At 41.8% G+C, this 22241-nt stretch overlaps 1 protein-coding gene across 14 annotated transcripts in view; it reads left to right on the forward strand.

The window, feature by feature from the left end:
- MBNL2 (muscleblind like splicing regulator 2) overlaps positions 1-22241 on the forward strand; it is a 198421-nt gene that overhangs the window by 131914 nt on the left and 44266 nt on the right. For all 14 annotated transcript variants that reach the window (XM_073664162.1, XM_073664165.1, XM_073664169.1 and 11 more), the window contains exons 3-5: positions 6283-6447; positions 16064-16264; positions 16734-16997. In XM_073664162.1, coding sequence (XP_073520263.1) covers positions 6283-6447; positions 16064-16264; positions 16734-16997 — 630 coding nt within the window. The remainder of the gene's footprint in view (positions 1-6282; positions 6448-16063; positions 16265-16733; positions 16998-22241) is intronic.

Genomic DNA, 22241 nt, shown 5'->3' on the forward strand with positions numbered 1-22241 from the left:
GCATTACTATTTATGAGCACCACGTTTCATTGGTGGCTCATGGGGATCTTTAGAGCATGATCATGGTGAGAGAGTCTTGGAGATGTTTTATTGAATGAGGTCATAACTGAATCTGTTTTTCATATATTAGTCAGGGCCATTAGGTGCAAATGCGCTACTGTCAGTGAGATATTCACCATAGCTTAGCTGAACTGTATCACAACCTTGCTGTCGGATGTTTTGGTTGAGAGGGTCTTTAAGTGCATCTGAGCATTTTCAACTAACAGTATAAGAAGTACTGGAGGATGGATCCAATTACAACAGAGGGTAAAGAAAGCCTTTGTTGGTATCGTCATTAGGGGGTGATCAAGGGCATACATAGAAATCATGGGGCCCCATAACAGAAGTTCTAATTGGTCGCCCCCAACAACAAAAAAATAATTAATGTTCGTCAGGATCACAGAAGAGCATATCTCACAATTTTGCACCCTTTAAAAAGTAATTTTCCTCATACTGAAACCCATTAAGTATGATGCCACACAAACACTGTATGATATCCCCACAGTGAATTCTTCCACAGTACCTCCCACACGCACAGTATGATGACGCTACTGTACCCTACCTCAACTCCCTTCGCAAATTATGGTGACCCCAACACAGTAAGATCCCCCAACTGTGACCTCCACACAGCCTTTTATGTAGTATAATGGGCCTACATACAGTATAATGGCCCCACACATCACCACACTGTATAATAGCCCCCACTAGCCCTCCAAACAGTATAATAGCTCCCACACAGCCCTCCACACAGTATGATGGACCCCATGCAAATCTTCACACTGCATAATTGCTTGCATACAGTATAATAGCCCCCATATAGCCCTCCGTAAAGTATTAAGGCTCCTACATAGCCCTCCAAATATTATAATGGCCACCACTTAGCCCTCCAAATAATATAATGGCCCCTACGTAGACCTCAATTTATTATAATAGCCCCCAAATAGCCTTCCTTATAGTATAATTTGCTTCATAGTCCTCCATATAGTATAATGCACCCCTTAGTCCTCCATATAGTATAATGCACTCCGCATAGTCCTCCATATAGTATAATGCACTCCCAATAGTCCTCCATATAGCATAGTACACTCCCCATATTCCTCAATATAGTATAATGCACTCCCCATAGTCCTCCATATAGTATAATGCACTCCTCATATTCCTCAATATAGTATAATGCACTTCCCATAGTTCTCCATACAGTATAATGCACTCCCCATAGTTCTTCATACAATATAATGCACTCCACATAATTTCTCCATATAGTATAATGCACTCCCCATAGTTCTCCATATAGTATAATGCACTCCCCATAGTTCTCAATATAGTATAATGTACTCCCCATAGTCCTCCACATAGTATAATGCCATCCCCATAGTTCTCAATATAGTATAATGCACTCCCCATAGTCCTCCATATAGTATATTGCACTCCCCATAGCCCTCCATACAGTATAATGCACTCGCCATAATCCTCCATACAGTATAATGCACTCCCATAGTCCTCCATATAGTACAATGCACTCCTCATAGTAATGTTAGGATGCAGTGGACTCAAAATCACGAAGCGAGTTTATTGTGGGAAGTGACATCTTGTATGTGAAAGGTTCCTCAGCTGGAGGCAGGACTATGATTACTGTTGTGGTTCTAATTCAGCTACTGATTAGGGTTGGAGATCATATTTCATCCTAAAATTAGACTACGCCTACAAGGTAAATAGTGTGGCCAGTAGCTATAGGTGCCTTACCACTGGCCAGATCGATCATTGTTTCTTCCTGTTTAGTTATAACTTGAACAACAGAACTAGAAAAGCAGGTCTGAGTATGAGGGGCAGAAGGCAATGGCGTTACTTTAAACTCCTGTGCCTCAATGTATAATATCCAACAGGGCCTCCAACTCTCACTGGTTTATAATAGAATTGGTCTTCTCAGATGGGCGAAAGGGACCATTTTGGCCCCTTAGACTCCAAGGCCCTGGTGACAGCAACTCTTGTTGATACTATAATTACGGTATGTCCCTGATAGAAACTGGGTGCATCATATATCCTCAATGTGGTAGAGGTTCAGGAGCATGTACCGCAAGCGCCTTGCCCATAATCCAGCCTGGCTTTGGCTAACATTGCACTTATTTTGCCATTGTATGCCTGCACTCAAAGTAGAGCTGGACAAATACCAAAACTGGGCCTATAATGAGGAGATTATAATTTTTTTAATAAAATGTAGTGAGCCCCCACAAAAAAAATCGCTAAATATAACATAACATAAAATGAAAAAAATTGTAAAATGAAAAAGTGCAGCAGTGAATAAAAGAGTGCTATTAAATTGAAATTATAGAATAAAAATTCAAATATAATATTGCCCTTTTATTTTTAGCCGCCGGATCTCACAATAACTAGTGCAAATTCCTGAATAAATTTAAAAAACCGATACTTCCATGTGGGTCTTAGTTCGTCCTGGCCTCCTTAAGTGATGTTTCATCTCACATGACTGGTACAGCCTCTATATTATTTTAAGTACATAATCTTACTGCTTTTTTTTTAATAAATACATAATGTACATCAACGTAATATTGTGATTTTTCCCAACATTTTTCACAGTTAGTTCTGGGATTCTGCCAAATTCTTCCCTTACATTGTGAACGTTGAGTATATGTGAGTCATAGATTTAAATAACCCCGAGGTCAGTCCTTCTGGAATCTAATGATTTCAACGACTGGCTGGCACAGAAATAGATTTCACATATCTAAGGTCATTTCTTAATCACTCGATCATCTGTGTTCTTGATGTTTGTATTAGAAACTGTCTGGAGCTTGGAGAATGTGAATTACATTTATAAAACAGGACAATTGTATTTTTTTATATATCTGGAGAGATGTGACCATCAGTAAAAGTTATTGAGGTGGTCCCATTTTGAATAACCTCATTTTTATTGAGCTGTCGCTCACGAAACCTAATTATCAGCTCCACTGCACCAAAGCTGCTGGTAAAGTGGAGCAATGAAATCAGTGGACGTCCATGCATTGACCTCGGCAGTGCTTTTTGGAGTAGTTGACTGATCGAAGGGTTCCTCTCTATCTCCTCCATAACCTCTCGGGACAGACCAGGTTTCTGTCTGTAACTGTTGCAGGTTTCTCCTGCTTTCCTTAGGACAACAACCAGCACTGAAGAGTTCTGAGCACCCTTCTCCAAGGATGCTTGTGGAAAGAGTCCTTACCTACCCTTTCTTTTGGCTTTATTCCAGCTCAATCTTTAAATAGAGTTGCAAAAAAAAAGTATGATCGAGTATTTCAGTTTCAAATTTCAGGTTCCACAACATAGGCAAGTGTATTTGCATTACATTTATTTCAAATATAGATTAATTCTCATATAGATTTTTGTTTTCTGGAAATCAGTATACTTTTCTTTTGGAGAAATATGAGATGTCTTCCTTACAACCAGATCAGACACAAAGCTGACTCAGAAGATATTCGCTCAGAAGGATAAAGTAGACCAGACTGTCCATGAGAAGCTTAGCTATCTGATACATGAAGATCTGTTAATATACTGAAATAAAGCCGAGGCTGCCATCTGTCAGGATGTTGTGTTGTTCAGCACCTAGTTTTGGCATATAGACATGGCTTTTCATCCAACAGCAATATGGAAAAGTATTGGAGAACCTGCCATGAAAAAGATGCCTGAAATGGCACCAGCATTAACTGTTCTTCTGTACGTTTCCCCAGTTACTATTCTTTCCACAAAGGAAAATCAAACATCCCAAACATATTCATTTCAAATGATTCATCCATCCCAACATGTTAGCCCCTAATGCTTCCTTTGAATGATGTCATATGGTCCAGTCTGTGACTTCATGTCCAATGTTACACTGAACAAAATGGAGAAAACATTATGATGTACAATGCAAGGAACTGGAAGTTTAATACTACAGACCTCTGATGGCATTGTATCTTTATCCATTGATCTAAGAAGTGTCTTAAAGAGGTTTTCCATGTATTTATTTTGTTAAATTCCTCATACTGCTGTAAAATAACAAGAGAAGTAATACTCGCCCTCCTCGATCCCCTGCAAATCCGATTCCAGTGTTCACGTGATCAACGCTGAGGTCTTTGGTGCCTATCTCAACACTCTGAAAATGGACCCTTATCCTGGATCAAGGAAGACCAGTGGTACCAGATTTATGTCATAAGGCATATGATTGAGCATCATTCAAAGACAGCATTCAGGTGGACTCTGCACTCAAAATAATCTAAAGAGTTTCACAAATGACAAATTATTTTGTTGGGCAGATATGTAACTATAGTGCATACAGAACTAGCCTTTGCACCTAGACCCTGATGGCTGATTGGCCCAAAAGCCCCTGTAGCTGCCATATGCGTGTCTTCTAATGTGTTATAGATCTTTCTTTGGGCCCGGGAGCTTCTTCTTGGTATATGTAAACCATTGGATCAGATGCTGACTTTGTACCATGAGGCACAACATCTGATGACTATACATTATACAGTGCTCAAAAAAGTAAAGGGAACACTTAAACAACAGACTATAACTCCAAATAAATCAAACTTCTGTGAAATCAAACTGTCCACTTAGGAAACAACACTGATTGACAATCAATTTCACATGCTGTTGTGCAAATGGAATAGACAATAGATTGCAATTATCAAGACACCCTCAATAAAGGAGTGGTTCTGCAGGTGGGGACCACAGACCACATCTTAGTACCAATGATTTCTGGCTGATGTTTTGGTCAATTTTGAATGTTGGTTGTGCTTTCACACTCGTGGTAGCATGAGACGGACTCTACAACCAACAGAAGTTGCTCAGGTAGTGCAGCTCATCCAGGATGGCACATCAATGCGAGCTGTGGCAAGAAGGTTTGCTGTGTCTGTCAGCGTAGTGTCCAGAGGCTGGAGGCGCTACCATGGGACAGGCCAGTACACCAGGAGACGTGGAGGGGGCTGTAGGAGGGCAACAACCCAGCAGCAGGACCGCTACCTCCTCCTTTGTGCAAGGAGGGTCAGGAGGAGCACTGCCAGAGCCCTGCAAAATGACCTCCAGCAGGCCACAAATGTGCATGTATCTGCACAAACGGTTAGAAACCGACTCCATGAGGGTGGTATGAGGGCCCGATGTCCACAGATGGGGGTTGTACTCACAGCCCAACACCGTGCAGGACGCTTGGCATTTGCCACAGAACACCAGGATTGGCAAAGTCGGCACTGGCGCCCTGTGCTCTTCACAGATGAAAGCAGGTTCACACTGAGCACAGTGACAGACGTGACAGAGTCTGGAGACACCGTGGAGAGCGATCTGCAGCCTGCAACATCCTTCAGCATGACCGGTTTGGCAGTGGGTCAGTAATGGTATGGGGTGGCATTTCTTTAGAGGGCCGTACAGCCCTCCATGTGCTCGCCAGAGGTAGCCTGACTGCCATTAGGTACCGAGATGAGATCCTTAGACCCCGTGTGAGACCATATGCTGGTACGGTTGGCCCTGGGTTTCTCCTAATGCAGGACAATGCCAGACCTCATGTGGCTGGAGTGTGTCAGCAGTTCCTGCAAGATGAAGGCATTGAAGCTATGGACTGGCCCGCCCGTTCCCCAGACCTGAATCCGATTGAGCACATCTGGGACATCATGTCTCGCTCCATCCACCAACGTCACGTTGCACCACAGACTGTCCAGGAGTTGGCGTATGCTTTAGTCCAGGTCTGGGAGGAGATCCCACAGGAGACCATCCTCACCTCATCAGGAGCATGCCCAGACGTTGTAGGGAGGTCATACAGGCACGTGGAGGCCACACACAATACTGAGCCTCATTTTGACTTGTTTTAAGGACATTACATCAAAGTTGGATCAGCCTGTAGTGTGTTTTTCCACTTTAATTTTGGAGGTGACTCCAAATCCAGGCCTCCATTGGTTAATACATTTGATTTTCATTGATGATTTTTGTGTGATTTTGTTGTCCGCACATTCAACTTTGTACAGAACAAAGTATTCAATGAGAATATTTCATTCATTCAGATCTAGGATGTGTTATTTGAGTGTTCCCTTTATTTTTTTGAGCAGTGTAGTGTGCCGTGCCTAATCTCTGCTTTTTTCTAAACAAAATGGTGTCTCAATATAGCGTGTTACCGTGAGCCTAATTGGGCAATTCTACACAAACTCCACATACTTGATTAACTGTTTCATAGAGCTTAGAAATTCCTATTTTCCATTATATGACTTGAAAATATTATATTTCCACATTTTTCAGGGACGTTGCTCAAGGGAGAACTGCAAATATCTTCATCCGCCAACACACCTAAAAACCCAGCTAGAAATTAATGGCCGGAACAATCTCATCCAACAGAAAACAGCAGCCGCCATGCTTGCCCAGCAAATGCAGTTCATGTTCCCGGGTACACAGCTGCAGCCAATGGTAAGTACATTTCCACTCTGCGCATGTATGGGAACATCTGCCAAGCGTTCTTCTCTCCAGAGATAAACCATGATGACTGGCCATTTAATGAGAGGTTACCATTATTCTGACGTGAATGATTCTCTGTATTACTCTTATGTGCAGAATGGTCATCTGAATTTTTGGCTTTATGGTATTGTCATATATGGCTTTTGGTCAAGTGTGATCCTTTAAATCCACCAAGTTTTGACAATAGAGGTGGGATTTACATGAAATCGCACACAATGAAATTGATGTTGATAACAATTGTGCTCCCACTTCGCCTTGTTACAAACACAACGCTGTACGTGACTGCTGGATGCATCACTGCAGGGGCATAGCTGTGTGCCAGCATTGTGTTTTTTATGAAACTGAATTAGCACATGTATTCTTGTTGTGTTTCCCTTGCTATTTTAATAATTTCCAGTTCTCCAGACGCCTAATGGACCAGATACATGGATCGTGTGAGAATTTTGTGTCCTTTGAAGCAATGAGACTTTTATTTTTGGTACTTCTTTAATAAAATTATCTTTTTTTTATAGCGATAAATCTTGTATATCAAAATCACATATTTCTTTCTAAATGGTTTATTTTTAAAGCGTTATTCCCAAAATATTAATATTTACCTATACTATACAGTGAGGACAACTGTAATCACTCCCTGTCACTTTGATTGACAGCTTTCTTTGCAGTGTGTGTGGCGTCAATCAAAGTGACAGGGAGTGATCACTGTGTAGTGAACGGCTATAGGGAGACTATAAGTTCATTTTCTCCCAGTAGTTGCTGGTCCAGTAAGGCAGGCTAACAGGATTTCAAAGCTGTTAACCTACAGATTAACCCTATATCTACAAGTAAATAGCGTTTTTGGACATAACAGGTTCTCTATAATATTCTCCCATCCACGGGATAGGCAATAACTTGCTTCTTGTTGGGGGTCTGACTGCTGGCAAACTCTGTTATTATGAAATCAGGCTCTGGATAGTAGGAACCGGTCTTTGCAGAGCCCCCTCTTGAATGGAGTGGATGTGCAAATGCTCGACCTCTGTTTTATCTATGTACGGCCTGAAATAGCTGAGAGCTGCGCTAGACAATGAATGGAACAGAGGTCAAGTATCCACATCTCTGCTCTGTTCAAGATGGCGCTCTAGAGAGACCAGTCCTCAGACTCTAGTGCCCCGATCTCAGGATCGCTGAGATTCCCAGCAGTAAGACACCTAGCCACCAGTAACTTATCCCCTATACTATGGATAAAGGATAACTTATAGAGACCCTCCAACCTGGCATGGAAAATAACTGTACATATCTCATGTATAGTTCCCCTACCTTGTGCCCTCTGTTTGCCTACCGCTACGTGCCTCGCTTAAATCAGCATTCCGTGTCTTTTGTTTCCAAGCTGGTTGCTGTAGTGGCACGGTATTTTCAATAATAAGCCGAAACCATGCTACTCTTGCCTTTTTTGTTCTGTGAGTTAGGAAACACATGGGAAGTTTAGATTTACACTGCACTCCCTGCGCCACTGTGGAAGCAAGACCTAAGTGATAAGAAATATCTAGTTATTATTCAGCCTCAGGGTGGAGGGTCGCATGTAGAGATTCCCATTCTGATGCTCAGTAGGGTCACGGGGTCTGACCCCACTAATCACTCATTGATGGCCTAACCTAAGGGTACATTATCTGTGTTTATTCCTGGAACACCTTTACTCTGGTCATAGACATGGGACAATAGAAACAGCTGTGAGATGGATAGACATAAAGTATGTGGCCATGAACAAATCATTAGATGTGAAAGTGGATTGTAGTGATGCATGAACGTGCTCAGATATGGTGTTATCCAAGCACGCTCGGGTGCTAACCGAGTAGCTTCAGCGTGCTCGAATACTATCTTCGAGTTTCCGCGGCCTCATGTCTCTTCGACCGCCGCAACACATGCAGGGATTGCCTGTTTGTTAGGCAATCCCTGCATGTGTTACGGCTGTAACATAGCACGCCGGTTAGCACCCGAGTGTGCTCGGATAACACCATATCCGAGCACATTCGCGCATCACTAGTGGATTGTTATGTCCAAACAATCCTATATGGCATTGGGGCTTAAAATTCAAGTGAAAAACTCATGGAAGACTTTATTGCCTGTTGGCTGTATGTTTGTGGGGGTAAAAATTAAAATTGTGTGTTTTGTCTGACAGTTATCTGATGTCTGTAGCATCAGTATCTGTATGCTGTGCATCTGGAACTAGATACTCACATTGTACAGTATACTCCAGTAAATGGATCACACATCCTAGCGATTTGGGTGTGTTTTAGCTAAATACTTTAGACATGAAACGATTTGTATGTAAAAAATAGAAAATTCAGTAAAACTGACCTGGGCCTCCAGTCATAAGGTAAGACAGACCAAGTATCACATCTTGACCTTCTTGGCTCTTACATGTTTACAACCAGTTTACTAGTCTATATTATCAATCCCTTTTGCTTATTTTATTTTTTTTCCCACAGTCCATTGTGTTTTTCCTCCCTGTGACTATAATGGGAATATATATCACTACACATATACAGTGTTCAGCACAAATGAGTACACCCCAACAGATTTGTCATAAAACCTTTAGTTTCCTTTCAGAATCAACATTTTCTATGGGATACCATAATACAATATAATCCCACAAATCTGGGCCATTGATTGCAAACAAGATCTGTTATTTTGCACACCCAAAAAAGTAATTTTGTTAAATTAATTCAAGACCATATTGCAAAAATGAGTACACCCCAATGAAAGTGTTAGGAGCAAAGCTAAAGTTTAGATTATAAGATTCTAATTAGCAAGAATTCAACAGGTAAGTCTTAAGTATTGATTAGGCTATGTTCATACTAGGCCTTTTTTCAGGTTTTTTTTTCTGCAACAAAGCCTAATCTCTTGGCAGGAAGAAGCTGCGGCAAAAACACAGGTTTTGTTGCATATTTTTGCTGCGTTTTTGTCATGCTACATTTGTCTCTTTAGTGAAAAAAAATTCTGATTCTATTTCATCAGGTTTTGGCACAAAAAACGCTGCAAAACCTGATACCTGCATTTTTGCAGCGTTTCGCTGAAAACTGTGATATGCTCTATTGTGAAAAAATCATCCAAAAAACACAAAATACTGAGGACACAAAAACCAATGTGTGTGCATTAGATTTCTGAAATCTCATAGACTTTGCTGGTACTATAAAACACAGCTGAAAATTTGCATAAAAAAGCATCAAAAAATGCTGACATAACGCCAAGTGTGAACATAGCCTTAAACAGGTGTCCAGCCGACAGTGGACTATAAAAGGGCGTTACTTAACAAAGAAAACTCCTTCTCATTTCATGCTGTCTGCAATGGCACCACATGGAAGAGAAATGTCACAAGACCTGAGAAAGAAACAAAAAAGGTGAAGGCTGCAAGAAGATCAGCGAAGCTTTACTTATCAGTCAGAATACTATAGCAAAAGTGCTAAAAAAATGTAACAAAGATGGAACTGTAACCATCGCACAGAGACGTCCAGGTCGGTAACGGAAATAAACACATAAACAGCAGCATCTGCTGATGAGAATGGTTAAAGAAAATCGACATCCAAGTTCACTGTACATATCTAAAGAAGTTGAAAGTCAAACCGGGGTGAGTGTTCCCCATGACACAATACGGCATACACTGCAGTGGAATGGCATGCATGGGTGTAGTCCATGAAGGAAGCCTCTCCTAAAGCCCATGCACAAAAAGCCTTCCTACAATTTGCCAAGGCCCATGCTGAAAAATATGAAGACTAATAGGACTCTATATGCTGGTGTGATGAGACCAAGATAAATGTTCTTGGAACTGATGGCTTCAAAACTGTATGGCATCGCAAAGGTGAGGAGTACAAAGAAAAATGCATGGTGTCTACCGGGGGAACATGGTTGTGGTGTGTCTTTATGTGGGGCCGCATGAGCGCTGCTGGTGTTGGGGAGCCATATTTCATTGATGGTATCATGAATTCACAGTTGCATTTCTGATGAAGAACAGAGTGAAAGTGATTCAGTGGCTAAATATGCCTCCTGGTCTGAATCCAATCAAACACCTATGGGGAATTCTGAAGAAACCAGAGGAGCATCACTCTCCATCCAGCATCCAGACCCTAATAGAGGTTGTTCTTGAAGAATGGAAAAAGTTAGAGGTTGCAATATGTCGCCAACGTGTTCATTCCATGTCTAGAAGACTTAGTGCTGTCTATAAAAATCATGGAGGTCATACAAAATACTAGATGTAATAATTTTTGATGTGGGGTTTATTCAATTTTGCATCAACTAATTTGAGTAAAACTGAAGATTTTGTAATGAAAGTTATATAGCTATCCTTACTTTTATGTTATGGGTTACAAAAATGTTCCATCAAAGTCTTGACAAAATTTTGGAAGGGTGTACTCATTTATGCTGAGTACTGAATGTGTATATATATTTGTATATATATATATATACAGGTGCATCTCACTAAATTATCATCAAAAAGTTAATTTATTTCAGTTCTTCAATACAAAAAGTGAAACTCATATATTATATAGAGTCATTACAATCAGAGTCATCTATTTCAAGTGTTTATTTCTGTTGATGATTATGGCTTACGGCCAATGAAAACACAAAAGTCATTATCTCAGTAAATTAGAATACTTTATAACAACAGCTTGAAAAATGTTTTTAAGGCTATGTGAACACGTAGAGTTTTTGATGCGGAAAAACCGCTGCGAAATCGCTTGTTAATAGGTCTGCCAGCTGTAGCAATGGTAATACTGATGTGCTGTGCACATGATGCGGAAATTTCGATTGCGGTAAAAAACACAGCATGACCATTGTGCAGGCATTTCCACTGCAAATTCACGCCCATTGACTTGAATTGAACTGCATCAAATCCGCAGGTGTAGAATTTATACCTGCAGATTTGCTGCGTTTCAATTAAAGCCAATAACCGCAAATCTTCGGCAGAAACGCGATGTGGGCGGTACCCGAGTCAGGAGAGGAGGACTACTACTCCTCTCATCCGACCGCTGCTCCCGCTGAGCTGGTCGGCTAGGGCGAGCAGTAGTCTGCTCTGCCAAACTGGCTACCACGCGGTGTAAAAAAAGAAAACAAAAGTCTCCTCCCGGCGGCCAGCGGTGCACAGCAGGGGGCGCGGTCGCTCCCAGCTGTGTACTGCGCTGCCAGGACCTGCGGTCACGTGAGCAATCAGCTTATCGCTCAGAGGAATGTTCCCATGGTGTTGAGCTCACCGGGGCTGATCAGCTGATCTTCAGCTGATGAACCCCAGTGACCTACTGCAGCAGCAATGTATACTGACAGGAGTGATTTTACACCCCTGTCAGTGTACATTGCTGTCTTCTACAGCAGTGACATCAGTGATTGCTGATGTCATTGCTGTAGAAGTGACCCGGATCGCCGAGGGACAATCGTTGGCATAATCGTGGACTGCGTCGTTGACGGCGGACAGGTGAGGGATATGGTTGTTTGTTTTTTTACTTTTTTTTTCAGAAGATCGATGGTTTCGTGGACAGAGTGCAATAAAAAAAATCTTAAAGCCATGTGTTTTTATTTCATTAAAATACTTTATTCTGGCCGTGTCTTTTATTGAAAAAGCGGCGACCACTTTACTATGCGGTTGGGAATGGGGTCGTCTTATAGACGCCCTCCATTACTAACCTAGGCTTCACGTCAGCCGCCAATACAAGGCTGACCTGAACCCCAACCCCACTTTTTACTGCTACAAAGCAGTGGGAAGAGCGGAGGCTAAGCACCAGATTTGGCGCATCTTATGGATGCGCCATTTCTGGGACTGCTGAGGGGTGATATTAATAGCCGAGAAGGGGGCTAGTATTCATGGCCCCTTCCCTGGCTATCAATATCAGCCCGCAGTTGTCTGTTTAGCCTTTTTTGGTTAGATTTTATAGGGGGACCCCACGTCAATTTTTTTCTGGAGTCCACCTGTAATCTAGCCAGTAAAGACTAAACAAACAGCTGTTGGCTGATATTAATAGCCAGGGAACATTGTTGGCTAATGGCCCCTTCCCCGGCTACTAATGTCAGTCCCCAGCGGTTGGCTTTCCCTCTGCTTGTTATAAAAATGACGTGGGAGACATTTTCTTTTCAAAAAAAAATTTAAGCTGTACCCATGATCTGGACGTAGCAGCGCTTTGGACGCATATTTTTGCTGCTTCCAAAACGTTGCATTCTATTGAACGCAGGTAAATCCACATGTGTTCACTGAACCATGCGGATTTACTGCATTCAATACATTCTAGGGGTCAAATTTATGTTGCGGAGACTAGTGACTCCGCAATAAGTTTTGACATGCTGCGGTCCTGAAAGACATGCTGCATGTCAGTGTCTACGAGTGATCTGCAGCCTCAGATACACGCATAGTGGACATGGGATTTCTGGAGATCCCACCCACTATACTGTAACATCTGGATGCTGGGGGTTTGATGCTGTATAAACAAGCAGCGTCAGACCTGCAGCGGCTCCTGATCGTGGCCACGTACCCAAACTCACCCGCAGCATGTCAATTTCTGTAGCGGAGACTAGCGACTACGCAAGAGAATTTGACATGCTGCGGTCCTCAAAGACATGCCGCATGTCAGCCTCTGATGCACGCATAGTGGACATGGGATTTCTAGAAATCCCATCCACAATGCTGTAACATCTGGATGCTGCGGGTTTGATGCTGTATAAACATGCAGCGTCAAACCTGCAGCGGCTCCTGATCGTGGCGCCATACCCAAACTCACCCGCAGCATGTCAATTTTTGTAGCGGACACGCTATTCTCCACTGCTGATTTTGACCGATTGAAGTGTCATTATATGCCGTGGATTCAAATGTACCGACAACAAAAGTGCGGCACTAGAACACCGCAAAAATACGCTGTGTCCAAAGCGCTGCTGAGTGCTGTTCGTGGGGGCGTAGTGGCTAACCAAACAGCTGTGAGTTGTTAATAATGGCCAGGGACCATGTTTGCAAGTGGCACCTTCCTAGACTATGAATAGCAGCTCACAGTTGCCACATAAATTACATGAATGGAAATGCTAATGAGATTGGGCGAATGGGATTAGGTGACACTTAGCTCTTTTGTTTGGTGATGACAAGGTGTCAATCAGACCCTTTCATCACCAAACCTAATTAAAGTAAAGAGTTACAGACAGACACAGAGCAAACACTTTATTTGAAATACAACAGACACATTCTTAAAAAGGCATTCTTTGATGTTCAAAAACACTTCAAAAAACGATTCAAAACACGCATCAAAAAACGTGTCAAAACCGTGTGGTTTTTCCACAGCGGTTTTCCTGCCAAGGAGATGCAGAAACGCTCTGGAAATTTCTGCTTCAAATCATGACCGTGCGCACATAGCCTAAAATCCAAAATGTTGGCCTACTGAAATGTATGTTCAGTAAATGCATTCAATACTTGGTTGGAGCTCCTTTGGCATTAATTACTGCATCAATGCAGCGTGGCATGTAGGCGATTAGCCTGTGGCACTACTGAGGTGTTATAGAAGCCCAGGTTGCTTTGATAGCAGCCTTCAACTCATCTGAATTGTTGGGTCTGGTATCTCTCATCTTCCTCTTCACAATACCCACACAATAGATTCTCTATGGGGTTAAGGTCAGGCGAGTTTGCTGGCCAATCAAGCACAGTGATACTGTTGTTTGTAAACCAGGTATTGGTACTTTTGTCAGTGTGGACAGGTGCCAAGTCTTGATGGAGAATGAAATTTCCATCTCCAAAAAGCATGTCGGCAGAGGGAAGCATGAAGTGCTCTAAAATTTCCTGGTAGGCAGCTGCGCTGACTTTGGTCTTGATAAAACACAGTGGACGTACACCAGCAGATGACATGGCTCCCCAAACCATCACTGATTGTGGAAACTTCACACTAGACCTCAGGCAGCTTGGATTGTGGCCTCCCCACTCTTCCTCCAGACTCTGGGACCTTGATTTCTAAATGAAATGCAAAATTTACTTTGCATTTACTTAGAGTCAGTGACTGCCTTCTGGACATCTGTCAAGTCAGCAGTCTTCCCCATGATTGTGGAGCCTACTGAAAAAGGCTAAGGGACCTTTTTAAACACGTAGGATGTCTTTGCAGGTGTTTTTGTTAATTATTCTAATTTACTGAGATAATGACTTTTGTCATTTCATTGGCTGTAAGCCATAATCATCAACATTAAGAGAAATAAACACTTGAAATAGATCCCTCTGTTTGTAATGACTCTATATAATATATGAGTTTCACTTTTTGTATTGAAGAACTGAAATAAATTAACTTTTTGATGATATTCTAATTTAGTGAGATGCACCTCTATATACATATGCATATTCATATATATATATTCTAGCAGTGTCTTCATCAGTAGCTGTGACTCGCCTGCGCAGAAGGAGAATGAAGACACTGCCCATAGAAGGGCAGATAAAGCACCCATAATCGCGCGAGTGTAGGGCGCAGGATTTCGGCGCAGCAGCTGCACTTCACAGGGCAGTGTGACGTGCATGGGAGTGGGTGGTATGGTAATGAAGGCAGGAGGCAGAGATTTCTTCCAGGCACCGCACGCCCCAGAGCCTGGAAGAACTCATTAACATAAAAGATTAAAAGTGCATTTCTCAACAACTAGACCACATCTATGAGGCATACAGGTAAGACTAGTTTAACCATTCTATTACCTGTTTGTCCATAGTAATAGCTTAAAAGCGTTTCAGGGGGTGACAGATTCCATTCAATATATTGCAGTCATCATATTATATAGCACTGTGTACTTACAATTGCTCATTTTGCCCTTCTACCCAGCTAATTCTTCTGATTTCCATTAGTCTATGGCATCATGTGATTAAAAACTGACTAGCTGAATCCTTCTAAGCTCTATGTAGAAACAGAAGGTCAATTTTCCCTGTATAATAAGTTACTGCAACAGTCCCTGACGGGGGAGGGGGTGCAGCTGGGTCAGGACTTGAAGAGGGGAATGATAAATGCAAGGAGAAGAAGAACTAACTGGGTAGAAGGGCAAAATGAGCAATTGTAAGTGCACTGCACAGTGCCATATAGTATGATGACTGCAATATATTTTGAGAATAAAATCTTTGTTGGGAGTGCTTCTTTAAGTGTTCGGCACTAGTGATGAGCTAGCGTGCTTGTATAACCCTTTAACCGAGCACGTTCGGGTGCTTTCCGAGTATCTTCGGCATGCTTGTATATTATGTTCGAGTTCCTGTGTCTTCATGATTTACAGCTGTAAGACAGCCTCAACATGTGTGAGGATTCCCTAACAAACAGGCAATCCCTGCATGTGTTGAGGCTGATTAACAGCCATAAATCATGCAGACACAGGGACTAAAACATAATATATGAGCACGCCGAAGATACTCGGTAACCACCCGAGCATGCTTGGTTAAAGGGTTAAATGAGCACGCTCGCTCATCACTATTCGGCACAAATAATGACTGTATAACAGAAATATGTATTTTTTTCCGATTTCATCTTCTTGGACTGTTGGATCTTACTCATACTTTTAATGTCATAATTCTCTAAATGTATCTTTTTCTCATGCACTCAGTAATGTATTTTTTTTCCAGCCCACATTTCCTGTAGCTCCAGCATTAGGAACTAATACAGCTATTAGTTTTGCTCCATATCTTACTCCGATGACGCCAGGTGTTGGATTAGTCCCAACTGAAATACTGCCCTCTACACCTGTCATTGTTCCTGGAAGTCCACCTGTATCCGTCGCCGGTTCTACTGCTACTCAGAAACTTCTCAGGACAGATAAATTGGAGGTACTGTTTACATCATAACCCTGAAATATGCATGAGCACATCAGGTTTTGCACAAGATAGCGGGCTTGCCTAAATAGTTGCTTAATCTTTCATTTGCGTCTTTCCCTGTTAGAATTATAGTGCCTCACAGAAGAGATACCTACTGTTACTTACATAGATTGCCTCCCAAAATTAGTTAACGGTGCTGTAAATAAAAACATGCATTTTTGTATAGTTTTTACTTCTCTAATCCATCTGAACTGATTCTTCTAAGAACTGCATGCTTGCTTTCTAGCAGTTCCATGCTTGTAGATTGGGGGAGGTCTTGATGTTCCTGGGGTTACATTTGAGGTCCATGGGTACATATGATAAATATATTGCTTTCTTCACCGCTCTTATGAACCATGAATTTCAGTGTTGTACTAGCATTGTATGTATTACTGCAGCTATATAAAATGTCCATTGATGTATCTTTGTGTGTCTTATGTAGGTATGCAGGGAGTTTCAGAGAGGAAACTGTGCACGGGGAGAGACTGATTGCCGCTTTGCGCACCCAGCAGACAGCACGATGATTGATACAAATGATAACACTGTAACCGTTTGTATGGATTACATTAAGGGTCGCTGCATGAGGGAGAAATGCAAATATTTTCACCCTCCTGCACATTTGCAGGCCAAAATCAAAGCTGCACAACATCAAGCCAACCAGGCTGCAGTAGCAGCACAAGCAGCTGCTGCAGCTGCAACCGTAATGGTAAGTGCTAGTAAAGTACGTACCTGCCTTCAGTATGGATATGTATGAAGCAAGCCAGCTCAGTTTATTTCACATTTAAGAACTGTAAGTCATTGTATCATACACCCAAACATCTGTTATTGTAGGGTGAGAGGTAGAATGCTCAGCAGAAAAGGTATTGTTCAGTGCTCAGCAGAGAAGGTACTGTAAGTTCACTACAGCTCTTACCGCTTTATACAGCAAATGTCACCAACTTTTAACTCTTTTTTTTTTAATCCACCTGCTTTCTTAACCTACTAGTTTTAAGGTATTTGAATAGTTAATCTGTGATGGGGTCATATGCCAAGGTCTGTTGTCTGAGTGGGTGGCATAATAGGGGGCGCCTTGTCTTAAAGGAGTTATATCATCTTCAAACTTCAGAAGGCCACTGCTCCCCAACCTCCCAGTTTCCTGTTTGTCATGTAGTAGTGAGCTTGATTAACAGCTGGGACCATTGGCATGGTTGCACCCTGGCTCAAACTACTAGCTCTTTAATGCTGCAAGAAGAGGCAGCTTTTTCTCTGTAGCATTGGAGGAGTGCAGGCTCACTAAAGCTGGACAGATCTATCTAGCAATCCAACCAGCTTCAGAGCAGTAACTACAAGCTCCATAGCATAGAGATTGTAAGCACTGCACTCCTTGCCTATTAAACCAGCCAGTAATGAGCAGTAAACATTAACATTAAAAATACCTTAGTGTTTTACATCAAAGAAATAAATTGCATAATTGCTTGTTTTTGCAATTTTAAAGGGAACCTGTCAGGTCCCCCGTTTCCCCAGAACCACCAGCAATTTTGTCCTCCTATCTAAATTACTTGCCTAACAGTCCCTGTATTACATTACACACAAAAACAAATCTTTAGAAAAAGTATTTCTAAGTCCGTTTATGATATGTAAATGAACCCTTTGACTAGTCGATGGGGCGTTAGTTTCCTCAGACTAGTCGGCCTGTTTAGCATGTTATCACATCCCTGTGGGCGTGAAACATGGTCTACAAGAGCGTCATCACCAGTGTGATACAAATCTAACGCATGCGCGTCTTTGTGCACTCACATCATTGAGCCTCTGAAGACGGGTGTGCGTGTCCCGACCTCAGAGAGGCACACTGCGCGTGATCGGAAGTCTTCTGCTGACCGCTCTGTTTCTCATACTGCTGTATGGACTTTTTGTTTTGTTATTACTTTCTGCAGGAAGTTTATGGCGTTAATAAACCTTTCGGTTTGGATAAGAAATTGCGTGCCTGTGTGAACGCTGCCAACTACCAACAAGCTAAATTAGTATACCCTCTATAAGGAATAGCACAGTCTGCAGCGCTCTTTCAAAAATAGATATCTAATAGAAAAAGCAGCCACTCTGTGCCGGATATAGATGATGCCAATCGATTCACAGGACATGGTTCAGTGGCTGAATCAGTAATCTATGGCCATTGAACTGGAGCCATAAGAACCAATTTCTACTTGCTAGCATCCATTGCTCTTTTAGTTAGCCGGCCTAGTGCGACGTTACATGTGCGTGACACTGCAATGATGACGGTATTTCAGGCCGGCTAATCACAAGAGGAGCCTAGTATGCCATCAGGTAGAGTCGGTTCGCAGGGCCCCAGGCCGGTGGCCACAGATTACGGATGTGACTGCTGGACTAGCTCTAGCTCTGGAAAGATATCACTGGTATGTAGAAATTCATACAAGCCAAATGTCTAGTCAGTAATAATGAGCACTGAAATGTTCTCATCTACAGAGGTAATATTTTCTTTACATATTTCACAATAGATCCCCCATTTAGTTCTGCACATTACACCCATGTTGATCTTGATTCATTTATGCCTCTGTGAATGTGACGTGCGCTCCTGCCATAGGGATCATCCACCTCTGTCCATGGCCTTGTCTTTTCGCCCAATCTTGTAATCAGGTCTCTTGTTTGTCAGTGCACATCATCAGCCAGAGTTTCCATATTTATAACTGTAAGAATAATCTTTACCAAGGTTGGACTAGTAAGCCCAGGCTCTCCCCTCCATCGTGATTGTACATTTCAATGGATCCATTGTACTTTATTTTCCGATAGCCTTTTGTTAGTATACAAAGGCCGTTGTCTATATTAGCGTGGCAGACAATGGCTAATGATGCATTTTACATATATAAGTGTGACTTGTCATATGTGGATAATAGCAGCATTCTCCCCAGCGTAAGTAAGCACAAAGCTGCCACTCATACTCACACGTATTGTAATCAGGCCGATGAATGCAGTCCATTGTCATTTCAGTGCAAAGTTTAACTCTTACATTACTGATATCAACAAAAGTTGCATTTCCTGCATTTCTTCTTTCACCATGCTTTCTTTTATTTGGAGATCTTCCTGGATAGTTACCAGCCCAAATGTAGAGAAGTCCAAGCAAAAGGTTTTACTAGTATCACAATCCATTTTACAAATGTTGTGCCAACTGTACCTTTTTTATACCACTACCAGAGTTATGTTCTATAGCGGTGTCATACAAACACTGGCAAAAATTATGGAATCACCGGGCTCGGAGGATGTTCATTCAGTTGTTTAATGTTGTTGAAAAAAATCAGATCACAGACATGGCACAAAACTAAAGTCATTTCAAATGGCAACTTTATGGCTTTAAGAAACACTAAAATAAATCAAGAAAAAAAATGTGGTACTCAGTAAGGGTAATTTTTTCAGACCAAGCAGAGGGAAAAAATTATGGAATCACTCAATTCTGAGGAAAAAAATATGGAATCTTGAAAAACAAACACACAAAAGAACACTCCAATACATCACTAGTATTTTGTTGCACCACCTCTGGCTTTAATAACAGCTTGCAGTCTCTGAGGCATGGACTTAATGAGTGACAAACAGTACTCTTCATCAATCTGGCTCCAACTTTCTCTGATTGCTGTTGCCAGATCAGCTTTGCAGGTTGGACCCTTGTAATGGACCATTTTCTTCAACTTCCACCAAAGATTTTCAATTGGATTGAGATCTGGACTATTTGCAGGCCATGACATTAACCTTATGTGTCTTCTTTCAAGGAATGTTTTCACCGTTTTTGCTCTATGGCAGGATGCATTATCATCTTGAAAAATTATGTCATCATCCCCAAGCATCCTTTCAATTGATGGGATAAGAAAACTGTCCAAAATATCAATGTAAACTTGGGCATTTTTTGAATATGTAATGACAGCCATCTTCCCAGTGCCTTTACTTGACATGCTGCCCCAACTGTGGAAATTTGCATGTTCTCTTCTTGCAGTCATCTCTATAAATCTCATTGGAACGGCACCAAACAAAAGTTCCAACATCATCACCTTGCCCAATGCAGATTCGCGATTCATCACTGAATATGACTTTCATCCAGTCATCCACAGTCCACGAATGCTTTTCCTTGTTTTTTTCTGTTTACGTGTTAATGATGGCTTTTGTTTAGCTTTTCTGTATGTAAATCCCATTTCCTTTAGGCGGTTTCTTACAGTTCGGTCACAGACATTGACTCCAGTTTCCTCTCATTCGTTCCTTATTTGTTTTGTTGTGCATTTCCTGTGTTGGAGACATATTGCTTTAAGTTTCCAGTCTTGAGGCTTTGATGTCTTCCTTGGTCTACCAGTATGTTTGCCTTTAACAACCTTTCCATGTTGTTTGTATTTGGTCCAGATTTTAGACACAGCTGACTGTGAACAACCAACATCTTTTGCAACATTGCCTGATGATTTACCTTCTTTTAAGAGTTTGATAATCCTCTCCTTTGTTTCAATTGACATCTCTCGTGTTGGAGCCATGATTCATGTCAGTCCACTTGGTGCAACAGCTCTCCAAGGTGTGATCACTCCTTTTTAGATGCAGACTAACAAGCAGATCTAATTTGATGCAGGTGTTAGTTTTGGAAATGAAAATTTACAGGGTGATTCCATAAGTTTTTTCCTCAGAATTGAGTGATTCCATAATTTTTTTCCTCTGCTTGGTCTGAAAAAAATTACCCTTACTGAGTACCACATTGTTTTTTCTTGATTTCTTTTAGTGTTTCTTAAAGCCATAAAGTTGCCATTTGAAATTACTTTAGTTTTGTGCCATGTCTGTGATCTGATTTTTTTCAACAACATTAAACAACTGAATGAACATCCTCCGAGCCCGGTGATTCCATAATTTTTGCCAGGGGTTGTAGTATAGCTGATAGTGATCGTCTCAATAGTTATGAGAGATTATTTAATGTGTTCCACACTAAGTAGGAACCCCCATTAAATAGAGTCCCATGGGAAGGCCCCTGTTCAATGGAATAAGCCACTTTCAGACACCTCTATATAACTACTACACATATTGTACTGCTTTGTTGCTTAAAGGGGTTTTCCACTACAGGACAACCCTGGCTTAATCACTTTAGTGCCCCATATGGAATAAAAACAATTGATACTCATCTTCCGCAGCAACATAATTTCTTCAATGTTTTTATTATTATTCTGTCAGAGCAGACGTCCACTCTTACAGAGTACTGAAGGACTGCAGCTGATCAGCGGCTGCACAGCAATGCCACGTGACCCGCTGAACATAGCAGCATTGACATTGCAGGAACACTGCAGCTGCAGGAAGTATTAAAGGGCTTGTCCACTACTCGGACAACCCCTTCTCAGTTATTATGTTTCCCCAAAGTAAAATAATAGCAGCTATACTTACTTTCGATACCGGCGCCGTTCCAGCATTGTCGGCACTGGCTCTCCCGAGGCTCGCAAGACTTTGTAATATCACACAGTCTCTGCAGCCGTTGAGCATCTGCTTCTCCGTGTCCACCTTTGGACATAACTGACATCAGGAGGAAGTCATAGGTGCAGCTGCTTTCTCACTGCCTTTCGGATGTCAATTATGTCCAAAGGCGGGGAGAGTGAAGCAGCTTCTGATTGGCTGCAAGGATCGCGTGACATAATGTCATGCGAGCCCCAGGAGAGCCAGTGCCTATTCCGCTGCAATGGCGATCACACTAGAGGTGAGATTAGCTATTATTGTTTTACTTGGGGTTTGGTGGGAAGGGAAACAAAGTGATTGAGAAGGGGTTGTCCGAGTAGTAGATAACACCTTTAATTGTTTGTATTTTATATGGGGCACTGAAGCCAATAAAAAGGTATTGTCCAGTAGTGGACACCACTTTTAAATATAAACAATAAAAATGTTGTCAGTATTCATTTAAAAGTGCACAAACATAAGATCCTTACGTCATTACAATTATGATAGTGTGGAATTA

Source organism: Phyllobates terribilis, unplaced genomic scaffold (assembly GCF_046119375.1).
Source record: "Phyllobates terribilis strain yellow unplaced genomic scaffold, ASM4611937v1 Scaffold_2__4_contigs__length_985480577, whole genome shotgun sequence".
Lineage (NCBI taxonomy): Eukaryota > Metazoa > Chordata > Amphibia > Anura > Dendrobatidae > Phyllobates > Phyllobates terribilis.